Consider the following 22561-nt stretch of genomic DNA (forward strand, 5'->3'; position numbering starts at 1 on the left):
TTCAACTATGCTAGTCAAATTTCCTCACACCGCTTTATTCCCACGTGTTCCTCGACCACCTCTCTCCACCCCTCTCTAACTAACCCTATCTCTCTCCCTATGTTTCTCTATGTCCCTCCCCCTTTCCATAACCGTCATCGCCATATATAAAAGAGCGATCGCATTATCGTTAACCCCACTCGCTTCCAAATATCTAAAGATGAAATACGCACAGATCATGAATGGCTAAAGCTAAGTGATTCTTCTTTTCAGCCTCGCTTCAACTACCTTCTATCTTTGCACGTATCATCATTATTCTTTCACTATTCTTCGATTACTATCTCATTGTATTGTTCCTCTTTCTTTCAGTATTCCCTCATTACCCTGTCTAGCTCAAACATTTTTTTAGTTTAGTCTTGTCTCCTGGTTCATAGCCACTTATCTTTCCCATAAAAATTATCATTCTCTCTGATTTTTCAAACCTATTTTCTTGCTCACACGATTAACAGAACCTCTTTCTAGGTTACAGTGCACCCACCCTCCCACCCCCTCCACACATGCCGGAAGTTCCTATTCTTGGCCATCCCGGGGTTGCTTCCCATGAAGACTGCAAATGCTCTTTCACCATCCCTACCCCTAGTCTCGACCTATGTAAGGTAATGTTCATACAGTGCAAAATATGAAAGGCTAATGTTATGCAGGTTGTACTGAAGGCTACTTTATTACTTGCACATGAATTCTGCCAAATGCGAGCTTTCTTTTCAGGTACACGAAGCTACTGTTCACCGTCCCAGGGTCTCTAGGGCCCATGCCTCCCACACCCTCAGGGTTGGCACACTGAAAGGTAGGTCTGGTGAGATAGTCGAGATGCTTGAACGGAGATGTGTGGATATATGTTGCATGCAAGAAATAAGGTGGAGAGGAGGATCTGCTAGGTTCCTCACAGGCAAGGAACGCAGGTACAAGATTTTCTGGGCAGGGAACACTGATGGGGTTGGTGGCGTGGGTATACTTATCGCTGAGAAATGGGTAGATAAAGTAATTGAGGTAATCAGAGTATGTGACAGAATACTTAAGATTAGATTAATGCTTCATCATAGTTTAGCAACCATTATATCAGCCTATGCTCCTCAGTCGGGGCTACCCGATGGACAGAAAGACCGATTCTATGACACTCTACTGCAGACTACCTCGTTGACGAACGACAGAGACCTTCTCTTTGTGGCTGGTGACTTCAATAGTCACGTTGGACGACATGCTGAGGGCTTCCATGGCGTACATGGAGGCTATGGCTATGGTTCCCGCAACGAGGAGGGAACCAGGTTGCTGGAGTTCTGCGATGCAAATAATCTTATGATTTGCAACACTAACTTCAGGAAACCTACCAGCCACCTAGTCACCTACCGATCGGGCCAACATACCAGCCAAATTGACTACATCCTTGCAAGGCAAAGGGAGAGATGGCTGCTTATAAATGCCAAAACTTTCCCAGGCGAAGAATGTACCCCACAACATAGACTGGTAGTTAGTGACTTTAGGATCAGGACTAGGAGGACAACCAGAAGATGACCAATATGGAGAAGAAGGATCTGGAAGCTTAAAGATCCTGCAAATGGACAGAGATTTAGGGACATATTACTTGAAGCCTTTGACAAAGTAGAAGGGGATAGAGCATCACAGGGGGTAGAAGACAACTGGACGTTTCTAAGGGACAACCTGCTGAGAGCCACTGACCAGATCTGTGGCTGGTGCAAAGTCCCCTCTCGACCTAGAATAACGTGGTGGTGGAACAATATTGTAGACAGGGCTATTAGAGAAAAGAGACAGGCTTGGAAGGTCTGGAAAAATGGGGGTAGCAGGGAATTGTATCAGACTGCCAAAAGAGAAGCTAGGAGACAGGTTTATTTAGCCAGAGGGGAAGCAGATAAGAAAAAATTTGCCAATGTTCTGCGCCGTGAGGACCAAAGACTGGAGGTGTTTCGCGTTGCAAGACAGTGTGTGAGAGAGAATCATGATGTGGTAGGAGAGAAGCGTGTTCGCATGGAAGATGGTTCACTTGCGCTAAATGAGGATGCAAAGAGAGAGGTTTGGAGACGCCACTATGAAAGGTTGCTGAATAAAGAAAATGAATGGGATAAAGAGAGTCTGCCGAATGTTGACCCAACAGAGGGATCAGATATCCGAGTTGATAGTTCCTTGGTAGTTAGGGCAATTAGAAGCATGAAGACAGGGAAAGCCCCAGGCCCATCAGGAATCACTGCAGAGATGCTCAAAATGTCTGGTAGTGTCGGCTATAGCCTAGTCACCCGTATAGTTAATCAGGTGATACACAAAGGAGCCATACCCAATGACTGGTGTACCAGCATAATAGTCAACTGCTACAAAGGTAAAGGTGACGCTCTAGATACAAATAATTACAGAGGTATCAAGCTGTTGGATCAGGTGATGAAGGTTACGGAGAGGGTCATAGCCTAACTAATTAGAGAGAGAGTTAGTTTAGATAAGATGCAGTTTGGGTTCGTGCCAGGGAAAAGTACCACTGATGCTATATTCCTGGTAAGGCAGCTGCAGGAGAAATACCTAGCCAAAGATAAGCCCCTGTACCTGGCTTTTGTTGACATGGAGAAAGCCTTCGACAGGGTCCCCCGATCCCTTATCTGGTGGTCAATGAGGAAACTAGGGATAGATGAATGGTTAGTGAGAGCTGTGCGAGCCATGTACAGGGACACTGCTAGTAAGGTGAGGGTTGGCAACGAGTACAGTGAAGAATTTGGGGTAGAGGTAGGGGTCCACCAAGGCTCAGTCCTCAGCCCCCTCCTATTTATCATAGTCCTCCAGGCAATAACGGAGGAATTCAAGACAGGATGCCCTTGGGAGCTCCTCTATGCTGATGACCTTGCTCTAATTGCTGAGTCACTATGAGAACTGGAGGAGAAGTTTCAGGTGTGGAAACAAGGATTAGAATCGAAGGGCCTTAGAATCAACCTAGCCAAAACCAAAGTCCTAATAAGTAGGAAGGTAAACCAATCACAAACGCCTTCAGGTAGATGGCCCTGCTTGATCTGTAGAAAAGGTGTAGGTAGAAACTCTATAAGATGCACCAAGTGTAAACTATGGACACATAAGAGGTGCAGCAATGTCAAAGGAAGGCTAACTAGGAAAATGGTTTTTGTATGTGGCAGATGCTCAGGAACAATAAACAATGAAAATGCTCTGAGACCAACTTCCGTCACTTTCCAGGGAGAAAAACTAGAAATAGTTGATAGCTTCCGTTACCTAGGTGACCAAGTCAGCAGCGGGGGCGGGTGTGCTGAAAGTGTAACTGCTAGAGTAAGAATAGCTTGGGCAAAGTTCAGAGAGCTCTTACCTCTGCTGGTGACAAAAGGCCTCTCGCACAGAGTAAAAGGCAGACTGTATGATGCGTGTGTACGAACAGCCATGCTACATGGCAGTGAAACGTGGGCCGTGACTGCTCAGTATATGCGTAAGCTCGCAAGAAATGAAGCTAGTATGCTCCGATGGATGTGTAATGTCAGTACTCATACTCGGCAGAGTGTAAGTACCTTGAGAGAAAAGCTGGACCTAAGAAGCATCAGTTGTGGTGTGCAAGAGAGACGTTTGCGCTGGTATGGGCATGTGGCGAGAATGGATGAAGATAGTTGTGTGAAAAAGTGTCACAACCTAGCGGTTGAGGGAACCTGTGGAAGAGGTGGTGAAGCATGACCTTCGAACTTTAGGTCTCACTGAGGAAATGACTAGAGACCGAGACCTCTGGAAGTGTGCTGTGCGCGAGAAGACCCGGCAGGACAAGTGAGACCATAACCCGTGGCCTTCTACATGGGATGGAGCCAGCCTACGTATGCATACCTTCCCTTCTTGGGACACAAAACTCTACTTGTGAAGACCTGTTGAGGCAAGTGAGGATCAGAATCGAAATCGATCAATGGAAATTGCAGATGAGTTACCAGTGCCGGTGGCATGTAAGAGAACCATCTGTTCGTGACCGTTGCCAGCGCCGCCCCGATTGGCCTCGTGCCGGTGGCACGTAAAAAGTGCCATCCGTTCGTGTCCGTTGCTAGCCTCGCCTGGCCCCCGTGCCGGTGGCACATAAAAGCCCCATCCGTTCGTGGGCGTTTGCCAGCTCTGTCTGGCACCTGTGCGGGTGGCACGTAAAAAGCACCCACTACACTCACGGTGTGGTTGGCGTTAGGAAGGGCATCCAGCCGTAGAAACACTGCCAGATCTGACTGGGCCTGATGAAGCCCTCCGGCTTCACAGACCCAGTTGAACCGTCCAACCCATGCTAGCATGGAAAACAGACGCTAAACGATGATGATGATGATGATATATACACATATATAATGAATATGTATATATATACATATATAATGAATATGTGTCTATATATATATATATATATATATATATACACACACACACACACATAATATATATATACATATAATATATATATGTATGTGTGTGTATGTGTTTGTGTGTCTGCCCGCATAGTTCAGTCAGTAGAGCATCAGACTTTTATATATCAACCTTGGGAACAATCTAAGGGTCACGGGTTTGAGTCTCTCTGCAGGTGTGTACCATTTATAGTCGTAGGAGTGGCTGTGTGGTAAGTAGCTTGCTTATGAACCACTTAGTTCCGTGTTCAGTCACACTGCGTGGTGCCTTGGGTAAGTGTCTTCTACTACAGCCTCAGGCCGACCAAAGCCATGAGTGGATTTGGTAGACGGAAACTGAAAGAAGCCTGTCGTATATATATATAATGTATGTGTTTGTGTGTCTGCGTTTGTTCCTCCAACATCGCTTGACAACTGATGGTTGTTTATGTCCTGTAACTTAGCGGTTCGGCAAAAGAGACCGATAGAATAAGTACTAAGCTTACAAAGAATAAGTCCTGGGGTCGATTTGCTCGACTAAAGGCAGTCAGTTTACTGATACAAGTAAAAGAGAAAAATAAAAGAGAAAGAGAAATATAATATATAGATATATATGTAGTTCGTATTTGTATCTGGTTTTGAAAGAAATACTATTGAACTTTGGGAGCAGCATTATGCTGGTAATAATAAACAGATGCACTAGTTCAGTCCTTTATTGTTAGTGTTAGTTAATGGGTTAGCTACTCCGTTAACCAATTTGTCGATTAGTTGCTTTTTTTACTAGTTTTTACTCATATGTTAAATACTTTGTTCAAACAGTTAATCATGCAAATGTTCAGTATTGTTAGTCTTGTCATTTCCTTTTTCTGTCAAATAATTATTTCATTGCATTGTTGCAATCTCTCCACTTCCATTTCTTTTGAACTTCATCATCATCATCATCATCATCATCATTTAGCGTCCGTTTTCCATGCTAGCATGGGTTGGACAGTTCAACTGGGGTCTGTGAAGCTGGAAGGCTTTATCAGGCCCAGTCAGATCTGGCAGTGTTTCTACGGCTGGATGCCCTTCCTAACGCCAACCACTCCGTGAGTGTAGTGGGTGCTTTTTACGTGCCAGACAGAGCTGGCAAACGGCCACGAACGGATGGTGCTTTTACATGTCACCGGCATGGGGGCCAGACAGAGCTGGAACTTATGTATATTATATATATATATATACACTAGCAGCTAAGCCCGGTTTCACTCAGTCTGTCTGGATGATGTGGCTGTGATTGTTTTCGGTTAGGCATAGTCTATAACAGCGTTTCTCAACCATATCATTTTGGATCCTCCAGCTGTATGAAAATGTCCTCCCCGCCACCCATCAGGAAACAGCTTCAGGAGTTGGAAAGAACGAATTTGTATGTAGTCTGTTTCTGAGAGCTATTCTATTGGACCTCTGTCTAATCATTAACACATTAGGCAATCTTTCAATATGGGAACACACAACTGTCACTTACAAACCACTTATAAACCATGTGTGTTTATTTGCATTATTGAAGATGATCGTCCGTTTCCGTAAAAAGATAAAATTTTAATATGGAGTTGGGTGGAAAGGGGATCTTTTGAAGTCGGCATGAAAGCAAAAGAGACAGAGAGAGTGCAAATGTATGGGTTAAGTTCTTTTGAAAATGGTGTGAAGCAGAAGAATTGATGTGCATGTGTGTGTGTGTGTATGTGACATAGAGAGAGAGAGATAACTGAAATTTTTTATTCACCTTTTGTAGTGAGTGATTGACAGAGGAAAAGCGAGAGATGTTATGTATGTATGCATACATAGATGTATGTATCTATGTATGGCCGAGAGAAAGTTAACTGAAATTTTGTTATTCACTTTTTGTAGTGAGTGATTGACAGAGGAAAAGCGAGAGATGTTATGTATGTATGAATGGCTTCAGTGACATACGCACACACACATGCACGCAGGTTGTTATGTATGTATGCATACATAGATGTATGTATCTATGTATGGCCGAGAGAAAGTTAACTGAAATTTTGTTATTCACTTTTTGTAGTGAGTGAATGTGTGACTGACAGAGAAAAGGAGAGAGAGGTTATGTATGTATGTATGAATGGCTTTGGTTGACTGTCAACCTGTACTTCCCTTGTTGCTAGCGAAATGGTATATGCCAGCTGTGTGAGCAACTGGTTGTTTTAATGGCGAGGGAATTCCATTAGAAAAAGTTTTAATCGATTTTCTCTGTAACTATGGGGGCTAGGAAAAAAATACAAACCGCATTCCAGTCTATGCACCCATCTCCACATGTGTGCCATTTTCCAGGCAATTCCACCCAGCCGTTTGGCTGTGAACTTCAAGACAAGAAAGAATACAACGATCGCCCATGTCCAATTTATATTATATATATACTTAATAAATATATATATTATATATATAAATGTTATTCTTAGAACAGCTTATTAAGTATATATATATTTCCACTGATCACCTTTCTTTCCTTTTCTCTCCTGCTATACTCCAACTTAACACCTTTCATATCTGCCATCACACCCACCACTATAGCCCCTACTCCCCGCATACCTTTATATATTATCCCCCCTACCTTCTGATCTATTTTCCTTCCTGAACCATTTCTCTCACTCTCTCACCTTACTACCTCTTCATACTAGTATTTCACATTGACTGCACCTCCATCCCTGTTCATTATTCACTTCTATCCCCATCTCTAACCATCTACACTCTTCTGAATCTAATACCTTCACCTCCACATACTGTATGTATCCTCTCTTATAACAACCTTCTTGCATCTTGAGATGCTTTAGAATGGCATCACCACTAGATCTACCTTTTCTTCCCTGTGACTCCCACCCTTATATAATATGGGGTAGCCATGTAACTCCTCTTTAGCAATACCTGTACTTATCCCTCTATGATACTTCAGCCTTAAATAGTTGAGGAGGCTTTTTTCCATTTTCCTTCCTCCTGTTCTCTTCTCATTCCAACAACCACTTCAGACTCTTTCTAGAGGTATGGCAAGGAACCAAATTCTGCTGCCACATATATAGCCTTCCAGCACATATATGGCCCTCTCTAGCGAAGGTTTCACCACCATCTCCCGCAGCTTCATATAGCTATCTGAATTGAGTCTAAGGCTCTGTCTGGCCTGCAGTTGTTGGATGCATTCCAGCATGTGGATGCAGTCAGAATGCCTGCTGTGCCCCTTCCTGCTAGCCACTGCTTCATAGTCTCTATTGTAGCTGTCCATGTCACATCTTACAGCCTTTACAGTGTTTACAGAACATTGGCACCCAGTGTGAATCACCATGAGACAAGTAACTCATTTCTAATATTCAGATGGCTTCCAGTCCACCATGTCAGCTAATATTTTTTCAACTACAACTGTAATCTTATGCTTTCCAACATCACTGACAGTTTTCCTCCAAACAAGGAGACATAAATCTTTGTGTGTGTATGCCATTAAAAGCGGTTTCAACAATAACAATAAACATCATACAGATAGTAAAGTAGCTATAATACAATAATAGAATTTATGGTGGTGACAATAATAATAATAATCCTTTCTATTATAGGAAAAAGACATATATCCACAAATTCAAATCAATACACCATAGTAAAATAATAACAGTAGTAGTAGTGGAAGTAATAATAATAATAATAAATGCCTTGATGCAGTACCAGGCAAGCAGCTCTCATGGCTTAACTGCTTGGAAGTGTTATCATGTACATTGTTTTGTCTTGGTATAAAAGATGCAGTACAGTTGTTTGACCATAACCAGTTGAGCATGACCTTTGGTGGCTGACGATATGTGCATCTCTGATCATGAGCATAAGTAGTGGGGGAGCATCATAGCCATGTGTTGAGAGGAACTTAGAGGTTTGAATAATTCACCTCTGGAAACATGGGTGTTTTGTTCAACATCCTTAAACAACCCTTATTCAGGGACCTTTTGAGCGGTATGGGCTACTTGACCTGCAGAAAATTCTAACTGGGCCTCACCTGCAAAGTCATGCACTGTTTATTTTGATATAAGATTACTATGTCACGCACATATGGTTGTGTTGCATGTACCCGGTGTACCCTTATCAGATGGGTAGTCATGACGGGTATACTGGACTTCGTGTATTTTACCCCTGTGTCACTTTGATGGCATGCACAGCTCTCTTACTCATCCTTTCTACTATAGGTGCAAGGCCTGAAATTTTTGGGGAGGGAACTAGTTAATTGTATCGACCCCAGTGTTTCACTGGTACTCAATTTATTGACTCTGAAAGGATGAAAGGCAAAGCTGACCTCGGCGGAATTTGAACTTAGAATGTAGCAATAGGTGAAATACTGCTAAGCATTTTGCCTAGTGTGCTAACAACTCTGCTAGCTTGCTGCTTTGATGATGATGATGATGATGATGATGATGATAATAAGAGCACTCAGAGAGCAGAAACCTCTGCAGAGGCAACACCAATGTCCTCTCAAAGAATAGTCAGAGATGATTTTAAAAACGAGAATATCTGAAATCAACTTGATTGCTCTCGCAAATGAGAAGACTAAAAATGAAGCCGACCGCTCTCAAAAATTAAGTAAAAAGACAGGAAAAATAATCCAGAATCCTTGTTCGGTATCTGATCGATCCCAACGGTAATCATGGAATGTGAAGGTGGGTGTGTTGGCCGTGTTTGTAATTACCATGTTGGTATTGTGTGTCATCTGCTGTGACAACAGGGACAGTTTTCTCTATAAAGGCCTTTTTTTAGTCTATCCACTGATATAGTGAGTGTCTTTATGACCATTGAGGTCTATAGTAAAAAATTTATCCATGCATGAAAGAAAACGGAAAGGACCTGCATACAGTGCTGTTAATGGAGGTTTAACAACATTGTTGAATACAAAAACATGAGTCCAAGAAGGCAGAGATAGAAATGCAATTGTCAAATAGGTAAGAGGTTTTAAACAAGAGCGATATATTCAAAATTGGTAAAACTAAAAATTGTCAAGGATAAATTAAATTTCTGAATGGTTTTGTTGCCGTTTGTTTATGTAGTTTGAGAGCTGTGAGTAAAATTAATAATAGAGAAATGTAAACAAAACTTTGGAAACAGCAATGTCACCATAGCTTACATGGAAACCACAAGCTTGCTTTCAAGAGAGATAATCAGAGAAAGTCTTGAAAGAATGTAAGATCGTAATACTTCATGTAAAATAAAGTAAATATACAAAATAATCCAGAATCCTTGTCTGGTATCAGACTGATCCCAAAATCTAATCAATTCGTGCCAGTCATGAGACCAAACATCCCTGAAAGTTTCATCTGAATCCATCCAGCAGTTCTTGAGATATCTTGTCCATGGTGAAACATGACCAAAAACAATCTCTCTGCCTTCGCTAAAGCAGAGGTAATAATAATAATAATAAATAATAATAATAATAATAATAATAATAATAATAATAATAATAATAATAATGGTTTCAAATTTTGCCACAAGGGCAGCAGTTTTTTTTGGGAGGGATGAGTCGATTACATCGACCCCAGTGTTTCACTAGTACTTAATTTATTGACCCCAAAAGGATGAAAGGTAATGTTGGCCTCGGCAGAATTTGAACTCAGACATAGCAGCAGACGAAATACTGCTAAGCATTTTGTCCAGCATGCTAACGATTCTGCCAGCTCGCCACCTTTATGATAATAATAATAAGAAGAATGATGATATGCCCACAGCAGCTCTAGCAATGTAGTGCATCAATAAATTGCAGTAGTAATTTCAACATACTGTTAGGAAGGTATTGGATAGGTAGGCATAGAAAGTGAGGGTGGGGAGTTGCTTTTATATATGAGTGTGGACTCTCCTGAACAGGAAGCACTTCAAGCAGTGTCTATAATTAATTACCACATCATTGCACTAATTGAATAGTAATGGGCCATTGGCTGTCATAATGGCGATGGCCTTACATAGGTAAAGCTTACATCAACACCAGATGATTAGTAGGGAGGGGCTGCAGCAATAATTGACTAATTAATCACAAATCTGACTCCCTTCTACTTCAATATAATAAGGCAAGTCATGGATCTGGTATAGGACCTAAGGGCTTTATGTGTTACAACGGTGCACTTGTAGACTGCATTTTTATCTCACATAGTTCCTGTTCAGTGGTATGGTTCTAGAAACCCTACAGTTTACATATGTGTAGACCCAAATAAGGAAGGTTTCATGGGCTCACACTCCATCAAGTGGGGCATGGACTAACCCTGGATAGTGCTACTAGTGTGGGTTGCATAAATTAAGGGTGGAAGTATCAGTAACAGGTTTGTTATGGTTGACACACAGTGGGTTAAAAGGGCTATTTCATGGATGTTCGCAATTAAAATTTTTGCTAATGTGTTTGTTCAGTTTTAGAATGCCATTGTAGAGTAGGTGTAGGAGGCTGAATCTTGCCAGTTTGAACATAAAACAGTTGGAATATTTGAGCTGGATATGGCTGGTTTAAACACTAAAGGGTTAAAATGAATTTCTGTTATTAAGAATGACAACTAGGTACTGTTTCCTGAATTCTCAAAACCTTGGGTCCAGAATTGCCACCTCTAATAGAATGAATACACACAACTAGAACATGCAACAAATAATTTTAACTCATTATTTTCAAATGAAAATTTCCGCTTCAATTAAATTTGGATACTCGTAAAAAATTATTGGCTAAAGATGTAAGCATAAGGTTTTTTTTTTTTTGATGAACTGCATATTTATTTTTGTTTTTGGAAAATCTAAACCTTTTTCCATTTGGAAGACTTGATTTTTTTGTCTATATCTACCCAGTACCTCACTGTGGTAGGGAGCGGTATCATCAAAACCTTTATGGTCGAGGAGTTCCTGCACTGTTGCATGTTCTAGTTGGGTGCATTCATTCTATTAGAGGTGGCAATTCTGGACCCAAGGTTTCAAGAGTTGAAGTTAGCTTAACTGAGTCCTTATTAAAAATTTGGTCAAGTCTATGCTGAGGTGGGAAGTTTCTATTAAGTGTCTCAAAAAACACTGAACAGCTGAATGAGAGGTTGTTCCAAATAATCTTCCTTGTCCTATGCCTATCAGGGTTGCCATGGATATTGTACAGAGGTGTTACCAGATGGTTGGGTGGATGATATTAGTGGGATTACCACTAGTACACAATAGATCACAATAAACGTGCAGATGGCCAATTAATCTAACCTCTAGTTCATCCCCTGCTACTATAATCATCAACACTAGTGCTGAAGTGGTCAGCCCTACGTTTGACTACAATTTCCTGGTAGGTAGCAGCACCTTGAGTGTTAATACTAGCAAAGCAACCAGTCATTGTGATCATGGGGATGTCTGTCTGCATATGTACCGGGCCCAATGGGCTGCTCATCCCACCATACCCTTGAACTTGGTTTAATCAAAGTAGACTTCTTTCAGATTTTAATATATATGATACAGATGTAGAATGTTATGGTTATATGTACACATATATATAAAAGGGTTATACGTACACATATATATAAAAGGGCTACATGTACACATATATATATGTAAATATATTGAGTGTTTCCATGTAGAAATTTTTGTGAAATTGAAAGAGAGTGGGGTAAAAAAAAAAAAAAGGATTGTCATTTTAATTGTCTTAAAATCTTCAATAGCTTAATGTTGAGATAATAATCTTTCATCAAAGCAACATCTCTTTTCTATTTGACACAAAAAACGAGGCAGTTACTTTAATACATAAAAAGAGAGAAGATCATTCTCGTAACACCACACAGTATAGGATTTCTCCTGGCAACCGTGAAATGATCTGGTACATTTAAATGCTGTTTATTGTATTGATTCTGGAAGAATGGAAAGTAAATATAATCCCAGGACATGAAAGATAAAACTAAATGCAGTAAGGCAACTAGTTGAATGCTATACCATTTCTGCTAGATCATTGATGCTTTTCCTGTGAAGAAATGAATTCTAAACGTGTTCATTCATGCACTGTGGCCACTAAAACATGAAGAGCAAACAATTGATGAACCAAATCTGGGATCAAGGTTTAAATGCCATTTGTAGATATGTTACATACTCAGCTAAAATATTATGGGGAAGTATACATATATGGGCACTAGAAAATCACTTATTCTCTTGAAGCTATGAAGAATCAATTATGATACTTCATAGCCTCAAGCCAATCATTGCCTTGTGAGTAGGGTTTATAAACAGAAACAGTATGGAATCTTCATCTGAATGAATGGTTGATATGATTGCATTCCTGTTCACTTTGCACTTTTGAGAATCAAGTATGGGTTGATGAGAGGAAGAGTATCTGGCCATAAAATACTGCCTCAAATAACTGTTTAATCTAGCAAGGAAAGACAGGCTGGTTACTTTTAGGTTTCGCAAACTAAAAACTGGGTACCCATGGAAAGACATCTAGCTATTACAACAATTGTTTTAAAATAAATACACTAGATACTGTTATGAACATACTGACCAGAGCAGTGTCTTGGTTACATTAAATAAAACAAGTTAAGCATTTCTCACCCGTTTCCATATGTTTCTTTGATTCGCTTGATCTAATGCTGGTTCTTTTTTGTGCCATTGGATAATAGCAGCTTCATCAAGGACGTCTTTGTCGTAAAGGATACTTAGGATATTTGGGAAGATATAAGCAATCTGAGAATTCTCAACAGCAGACTCCTGAAATTTAAAATGGAAAAAAATTAAAAAACGCTGAATTAACATTGGTGCTTAAACCTTTAAAAACATATTAAACAAAACTCAACTACAAATGTTGCAGTAGAAGAACATTATTTTTGTATACAGATGATGTTGAGTTGTATACTGCAGATTATAAACAATTCGACTGCTGCAGATAATAATGAAGATTTACTGAAGGGATTTATATAAGATTTAGTTGAGAAAAATGTGCCAAAGCAGAGAAGGAAATGAATTAGATAAGAATATCAATATCATACTAGATAAAGAAACAAGCATAAGACAATTAAATCAAGCATGGATTTATAAATACTTAGAAACCAAATGGTCCTGAGTGTGTACTACAAACAAATGAAAGAAAAGGTTTGGTAGGAATATTATACAGACATTACAATAAATGTTAATTGGTATCAATAGTCTAGCAGTAATAAGTTTAAAGCGAAATTTCATATTGGTTCTTTGTTCCAACTTCCTGTTCATGACAAAAATTGCAGACTACAGCATACATGTGATCACATAAACAAATTTCACAACTTGTAAAGAAACACAGCGATTGTCACTACCTCATATATATATATATATAATATATATATATATATATATATATATATATATATATATATATATATATATATATGTAGGTCCCGAGTTGAGTCGGGGTTAACCACAGTAAATAAGGTACTCAATACATAGCAGAGTAAATTAACTTATTTTATAGAAGGAGCTTCTACAGGACTAGTACTGTTTCATTCAAAAGAAATCATCAGGAAGCTAGGTGACAAGAATAGTTTTGGCATTTATACATTTAGGCAGATTTAAAGTGGTGGTGGTGGGGGACTTTTTGGGATAGGCATGGCGCAAACTGTCTTTCTTAGGAGAGTGGTCAAAAGAATCAGTGATAAAGTAGATAAAAGAATAAATAGAATAAAGTTTTAGGTAAAAAAGAAGACTATCACTTATATATATATACATATATATATATACATACATACATATATATATATACACCCATATACATACATATACGTACACACCCATACACATACTCATACATACACACATACATCCATACACTCACATATATATATATATATATATATATATATATATATATATATACAAATACACACACACACATACATGCCAACATGCAAGCACATGCACACATATATCTACACACATATATATAAAAAAGAATATACACCCCCATACACACACGCTCACATATATATATACACACATATATACACACACACACATATATATATATATATATATACATATATACATACATATACATATGTATATACATGCACACATATACACACCCATTTCTTCCCTCATTTTATTTTATTTTTATTTTGACTGGTGTAAGTATATATGTGTATGTATATGTAGGTATATACGTACGTGTATGTATATATATATATATATATATATATATATATATATATATTTGTGTATATATATGGACTAGTTTTCTGTGTGTGTATAGATGTAAGTATGTGTATGCGTGTAGATAAGAATCTGTAGGTACGTGTACGTATGTGTATATACGTGCATGTATGTATATGTATGTGTGTAGGTAGGTATATGTAGGTATGCTTTTATGTACACGTGTATGCGTGCAAATATGTACTTAAAAGCGTATGGATGCATATGTATGTTTATATGCACAAATGTCTGTATATAGGCATATGCGTCTATATATGCGGGCAGATGTTCATGTGTGTTTATGTGTATTGAAGTACATTTATATATGTGGTTTTGTGTGGACATAGTTATGTGTACGTTTATGTGAAAGTCGGTACACTTATGTATGTATGAATATGTCTACTTGTGTGTGTATATGTATGTGTATACATAGAACACGTGCGTTTGTGTATGTGTATGAGTGTGCGTGTGAGTGCGTGTGTGAGTGTTTGTGTTCGTATCAGTGGGAAGAAAGATAGAAAGGAAGGGAGAGGGGCAATAAATGGTTTATTTAGGCCGGCCAGCTCCCTCGGGAGGGTCTTACTTCAGTGCCGGCCTCGTAGGTCAAGGTCAAAATAAAAATAAAAATAAAAATAAAATAAGGTAAGAAATGGGTGTGTATATGTGTGCATGTATATACATATGTATATGTATGTATATATGTATATATATATATATATATATATATATATATATATATATATGTGTGTGTGTGTGTGTGTATATATATATGTGAGCGTGAGTGTATGGGGGTGTATATTCTTTTTTATATATATGTGTGTAGATATATGTGTGCGTGTGCTTGCATGTTGGCATGTATGTGTGTGTGTGTATTTGTATATATATATATATATATATATATATATATATATATATATATGTGAGTGTATGGATATATGTATATGTGTATGTATGAGTATGTGTATGGGTGTGTACGTATATGTATGGATATGGGTGCATATATATATATATATATTATATGTATGTATGTATGTGTGTATATGTATATATATATATATATATATATATATATGTATGTATATATATATGTATATATATATAAGTGATAGTCTTCTTTTTTACCTAAAACGTTATTCTATTTATTCTTTTATCTACTTTATCACTGATTCTTTTGACCACTCCCCTAAGAAAGACAGTTTGCGCCATGCCTACCCCAAAAAGTCCCCCACCACCACCACTTTAAATCTGCCTAAATGTATAAATGCCAAAACTATTCTTGTCACCTAGCTTCCTGATGATTTCTTTTGAATGAAACAGTTCTAGTCCTGTAGAAGCTCCTTCTATAAAATAAAATATATATATATATAAACTGGTATTTTAATTATAAAAGGATGAAAGTAAATAGTAAATACTTTCTACCTTGCTACCTTGGACTTTAAGGGTGAGCTAAAAAGTTTATTGGCTGACTATGAAGGAGCGATGCTAGAGCTGTGAAATCTTGCAGGCATTCATTTCAACTCTTCTTGTATTGTTTCTTTTCTGATAAACTGATATTTCACAGTTCAAAGAACACTTCAAAAGTAACTAGTATTAATTTATCTTGAAAATGGTCAAAATTTGGCATCATGGTGTTATCAAGTACTTGCAGAAAAATGGTTCAGCCACCAACAACATTCATGCTGACATGAATGTAACATGAGGTAATGATGTTACAGCTTTATCAACAGTGCAAAAGTGGGTAGTTGAATTTAGGAGTGGGTAGGAAGAGTTCTGAAGTTGACCCCAAATCTGGATGTCCTGAAACTGCACCGCCAAGGAAAACAATCATGTTCACTACATGGTAATGGATGACAGGCAATTTGACTGTAAATCAAATAACCAATGCTATTAGCATATCTCATGAGAGAGTAGAGAATATTCTGCACAATGAACTTGGCATGACAAAGGTTTCTGCTCAGTGGGTCCCACATCTTCTAACACCTGATCAAAAATGCACCAGGTTGATTACATCACAGGAAAACCTGAGATTGTTTCAGACAGATGCAGTTGGTTTCCTTGAATGTTTCCTAAGCTAAGATGAGAGTTGGGTTCATCACACTGAACCAGAAACAGACAATCCATGCAGTGGCAACACCCCTCCTCACCTGCTGCAAAGGCCAAGGTCATTTCATCTGCAGGGAAGGTAATGGCTTCAGAGTTTTGGGATGCAAAAGGCATTGTGTTTATTGACTATCTTCAAAAGGAGCATACCATCAATGGAGAGTACTATGCCAGCAAGTCCTTGGTTTCAGTAGCTGCTGTGCTTGACTGTGGCTTTGAACTCTCCCTTTCCTCCTGATTTGGCCCCATCTATCACCTGTTCCCCATAATTACAAAACATTTGGCTGGGAACCAGTATTGCAGTGATGATAACATATCTACTGTAGATGAATTTTTTAACCAACAGGATGAAAGCACTACAAAACTGATGGAAGAAGTGTGTGAACCATAAGCAGGACTATACTAAAAAATAAATCTCATTTGGTGGTTATATTCTATGAGAGTACCTTGGTTAGCCTATGAACTATTCAGCTGATCCTTGTATCTCTTGCTCTTGTTGCTTCTACCTCAATTTCAAGGCACGAAGTAGGGGCAAGAGGTAATCCAAAATATATCTGTGTTGAAAAAGTCACAGAAAACACCATGAAAAATGATGCAGGGTTAAGAAGCACGGATAAATTTTGTGTTGCAAATTCAATTAAACTCCCAATAGTATGGAAATGATGTTAAATAGACAAAGATGAATTAACAAAGGAAACTGCTGGAATTAGCAATAAAAATCTCCTCCAAAACACACCCAAACATCTTAACAAAGGAAGAACATATCAAATAATGTAGTACAACACACACATATTAAATGAGAAAAACAAATAAAAAAATGTGGTGGTCATGGCTGGGGATGATGATGATGATGATGATGGTGAAAATATGATTCATAAAAGGATTAATTTTTTATGAAAAGCAATAGTGTACTTACCATCAAGGCTTCAAGACTATCTGTTTGAGATTCGACACTTCGGTTGTAATTTTTTATTAAAGGTAACCATTTTGTTAGATTCTACAAAAATTTTAATTAAATTAGAAAATTAAGTATTTAGCATCGATAATACAAACAGTGGTATTCTAAACATTTAAACAGGATGAAGCTAACATGACTTTCTGTGTAATTTAATAAAATATCAATTGGGGCTGTAAAAAGTAAAATTTTATAGTTTTGTTAAAAATAAATTAATGAAAGAACAGAACTGTCATCATTGGTCTTAAACTTATTTTGGACAGTGTATCTGACCTTGGGAAAATATTACTTTACTTGGAGTGGTGAGTGTTGGTGACAGGAAGAATCTGGCTGTAGAAAATCTACCTCAATAAACTCAGCCCAACCCATACAAGCTTGGAAAAGTAGATGTTAAAGCAATGATGATGATGATAATGTGGAAAGACCTAGGAAGACCTGGAACAAAGTGGTGAGAAAGGATCTTCAGACACGGCCCAAATGAGGGGATGACAAGGGAGCAAGACTTGTAGCGAGTAACCATACTTGTGGCCATCCATACATACAGGCCATGACCCCACTCTTGCTCCCAGTTGAGAGGTCTTTGTCTTGCAAGCACCTGAGCTGATGGCACATAAAGAGCATCCAGCAGACTCTGTAAAGTGGTTGGTAGAACATCCAGCTACAGAAACCATGTCAAAACAGACAACTGGAGCCTGGACAGCTGTTGTCAAATTGTTCAGCCCATGCCAGCATGGAAAACAGATTTTAAATGGTGATGATTATATATGCATAAATATACAGGGTGTCCATAAAGTCTCTTTACAATTTAGAAAAATTATTACAAAGGCAGTTGATGAGATATTTTAACCAGATTTGTTTTATTTTAATGATTGTTTATTAAAGTTTTTATTGATATTAAATTTTTGTGTTTCAGATACTCTGTTCATAGAAGGGAACTGATTCACTGAATCCCTATAAAATGAGGATGAAGCATTCCTCAAGTGAGTTTGTATTAGTGACGAGGCGACTTTTCATGTTTCAGGGAAATTAAACAGACACAATGTGGGAATCTGGGGATCAGAACACCCCCATGTGACTAGGGAGTTTCAACGGGATAGTCCAAAAGTGAATGTGTGGTGTGGAATCATGTGCAATCGAATAATTGGTCCATTTTTCTTCAACAAGGTAACAATTACTGCAGATGTTTACCTCAACCTTCTAACTGAATATGTGGCACCATAACTGATTGATTTAAAACCAACCATCATTTTCCAGCAAGATGGTGCACCACCACATTGGGGACGGCATGTTCGTCAGTTCCTCAGTCAAACATTTCCAGACCGATGGATTGGAAGGGATGGGCCAATTCCATGGCCAGTGCGTTTGCCAGATATCACTCCCTTGGACTTCTTTTTATGGAGTTCTATAAAAGATATCATGTATCAAACAAAGATACGGGACATTGCTGACTTGAAGCAAAGGATTCGTAATGCCATTGCCACCGTTGATGAGGCTGTCCTACAGCGAACATGGCACGAAATCGAGTACCTTCTTGATGTGCGTTGTGCAACTAATGGTGCCCATATTGAGGTCTATTAAATAACAGTTAAAAAAAACTTTAATACACAATTATTACAATAAAACAAATCAGGTTAAGATATCTTGTCAACTGCCTTTGTAATAAAATTTTAGAGACATCCTGTATATCTCCATTCAGCATTAATTTGTTACCAAAAAAAGCAACAAGCATGATGATAGGTCTCAACCACATACCCATCCCTTGGCAGGTAACCATATTCTTCATGGTTGTTCTTTTGCAATTTCAAAGGAAACCACAATCTTTAATTAATATAGGAAAATCATGTCTTTCAATTTATAATCTATTCATAGTTTTGGGTTTAAATTTTGTTGCAAATATTCAATTAAAAGTGTAATACCTCACTAAGTTGAATTTATAGAAAACTAAATATAAGTGATTTATGTATAATTATCTGAAAAGAAAGATATTTCTGGAGATTGAAATGTTAAGTTAAATAACTGAAATTAACACTTCATTTGAGAAAGAAAGAAAGGAAACAAGTGAAATCAGTCATGCAGATGTCTGGCGAGAAACAAAAAACAGTTGGATTGTTTTACTTTTTAAACTAGTGTGTGAATTAATGACTGAATACTGTCAACTTCTTGGGTCTGTTGTGGCTTCAGGATGAATAGGATTGGTGGGCTCTGAATTTTCTTCCAACCCAATTTACAGTTGGGGTTGACTCCCTTAGTTTTTGCTCTTTCACAGGCATTCAGAGACAGTGAAGGTTTTTGCATAGATGTCCCCTTCCTGATCTTCCTATCTTTCAAGGCCGCCAAACCCTGATCACTTACCCTCAGTATAGCTCTGAACTCAATAGTAAATTATCCTTGAGACATCTGACATATAATAAAATGCAATGTGTGTCACACTGGTAGTGCTAGGGAAAGAGGAATAAAATAACAAACGGAGTGGGAGTGAGAGACAGTCAGCAGTGGAAAAGCAGGCAAACAGCATTCAAAAGTTTTGCTCTGAAGATGCTGATACCTTAATCAAAATAAAACTGCAAATTTTTATTGTAAATTGTATTTAGTTTATCAGTTTCATACACACATCATCATTATCATCATTTAACGTCTGTTTTCCATGCTGGCATGGGTTGGACGGTTTGACTGAGGTTTGGAAAGCCAGCGGCTGCACCAGGCTCCAATCTGATCTGGCAATGTTTCTACAGCTGGATTGCCTTCCTAAAGCCAACCACTACGAGAGTGTAGCGGGTGCTTATTACATGCCATCAGCACAAGAGACGCATAAATATTAAATACTTTTCAAAATATTATTGTCCACATAACATATATTTATGTGAACGATAATAAGTATATATTGTTAGGAAATTATAAAAACGATAAAAACGTTTTATTGCATAATGTTAGGTTAAACAGGTAAACAGTTTCTCATACTGCACTGTAAGGTCAGGATGAAGTCCATTGTTAAGTTGGAGGAAGCTAGGTGTTAATAGCCAAACTCTGAAACTCTAACAAATTGGCTAGACCTTAACAAACGTTTATAAGCAGAGATAATTGTACCCCCAGTTTTTTGTGACAGTCTTTTTCTGTGAGACAAGGTTCAATTGGATTCTGGAAGCTGTGATTGCCTGTTTAGTTTATGCACTTCGTGCTTTGGGTTAGGCATTTATGGAATTATTTTAAGCTCCAGGAATTCGCCAGAACTTTTTGCTTGTCAGTTTTAAAATAATTTTTGTGTCACATCTGGGTCCAAGGTTCAAAAACTGAATTTGTGAAGCCAGGTTTTGTGTGAGGTCAATTTTGGTGAAACCAAAATGTGTGAATCCAGTTACGAATCCAAGTTTGGCAAATGAAGTTGGTGAAGTCGGGTTTCTGAACTATATATATATTACCTTTATAAATATTTTGACTGCACATCTAGTGTAGCCTTAATTTATTTTTGTTTGCATAAATTTGTTTTGTATGTAGGCTGTTTTTTTTAATGCTGACACTTCATTGTTAATAACATTTTACAAAAAACTTCTTGGTGTGTTGTTGTTTTGGGTTCACCCCATCCTTGTTGGCTGTGTAAATTCGGGTTATGGCCACCAGATTGTAACAATATATATATATATATATACACACACACACACACACACATACACACTTCTTTTAGTCCAGTTTTCCATGCTTGCCCTTTCTGATACAAGCCCTTATTTCCTTTTCCAAGTAAAGAATAACATATTTTACTGATTCCATTGATGTAAAAAAAATGTAAACAAACACACACAAACATTCACACACGAAAACACATGCACTGGTATATAAAAATATATGTGTATGTATGTGTATATATATATACATATAGTAGCCTAAAAGCTGCCCGGTAGGGTGACTTTTAAGCTAGTATGTAGCTTTTAAGCAACTGACCCTGAATAGGAAATCTACAAACAGATCTCTGACTTGTTTTGGAGAATTTGTTACAGTTACTTCCTCCCAATGTTGATCATATTCGCTGCCAAAAAATTCATGTAAAAAAACATCAATGAAAACAATCGCAGTAATGAAAACTTAGGAATCCAAAATTTCAAGATTGCAGGTCCGGATTCGGCCTGGAATGTTTTTAATTTACCCACGGAGTTAGCATTTAGATTATAAAAATTGTTATCATTAAAAAAAATTTGTCACACAAAGTCATGTAAAAAAAAACCTCCAAAAACAATTGCAGTAATGAAAACTTGAGAATCCAAAATTTCAAGATTGTGGGATCAGATTTGGCCCAGAATACTTTTGATTTACTCAGAGTCAGCCTGACTCCATAATGGGCTATGGCCTCTAGGAGTAAAGTTGAAAAAGTGTGATACACTGACATTCATATTTATTGTATTATATTATATTAAGGCAGCGAGCAGGCAGAATCATTACCATGCCAGATGAAATGCCTAGCGGTATCTTATCTGCTGTTAGGTTTTGACTTTGAGTTCTGCCGAGGTTGACTTTGTCTCTTACAAGGTCAATAAAATTAATACCTGTTACGTACTGGAGTTGATGTAATCGACTTAATCCCTTCCCTCAAAATTTGGGGTCTTGTGCTTGCAGTAGAAAGGATTTATTAAAGTTGAAAAAGTGTGACAAACTGACATTCCTATTTATTATATTAGATATGTTTAATTTTAGGTAAACCTTATACCAATTAAAGTGTATTTTATATATATACTAGCAGAGATAGGTCATGTTGCTCAGGATTAAAATGGCAGAGTTCTACTTGTTTTGGTCGTGTGACTAAGCCATGCTGGAGCAACACCTTTAGTCGAAAAATCGACCCCAGGATTTATTCTTTGTAACCCTAGTACTTATTCTATTGGTGTGTTTTGCCAAATGTCCAAGTTATAGGGGATGTAAATACAGCAACATCAGTTGTCAAGCGATGGTGGGGGTACAAACACACACACACACAAATATATACATATATACGACA

General features: G+C 38.0%; 1 protein-coding gene across 3 annotated transcripts in view; it reads right to left on the reverse strand.

Annotated features, from left to right (window-relative positions):
- Positions 1–22561, reverse strand: part of LOC115214277 (translation initiation factor eIF-2B subunit epsilon) — a 162350-nt gene that overhangs the window by 14904 nt on the left and 124885 nt on the right. For all 3 annotated transcript variants that reach the window (XM_036504884.1, XM_029783423.2, XM_029783422.2), the window contains 2 exons: positions 17542–17622; positions 12918–13073 (listed from right to left, as the gene is read on the reverse strand). In XM_036504884.1, the coding sequence (XP_036360777.1) occupies positions 12918–13073; positions 17542–17622 (237 nt within the window). The remainder of the gene's footprint in view (positions 1–12917; positions 13074–17541; positions 17623–22561) is intronic.

The sequence above is a fragment of the Octopus sinensis genome, linkage group LG7, assembly GCF_006345805.1.
Source record: "Octopus sinensis linkage group LG7, ASM634580v1, whole genome shotgun sequence".
Lineage (NCBI taxonomy): Eukaryota > Metazoa > Mollusca > Cephalopoda > Octopoda > Octopodidae > Octopus > Octopus sinensis.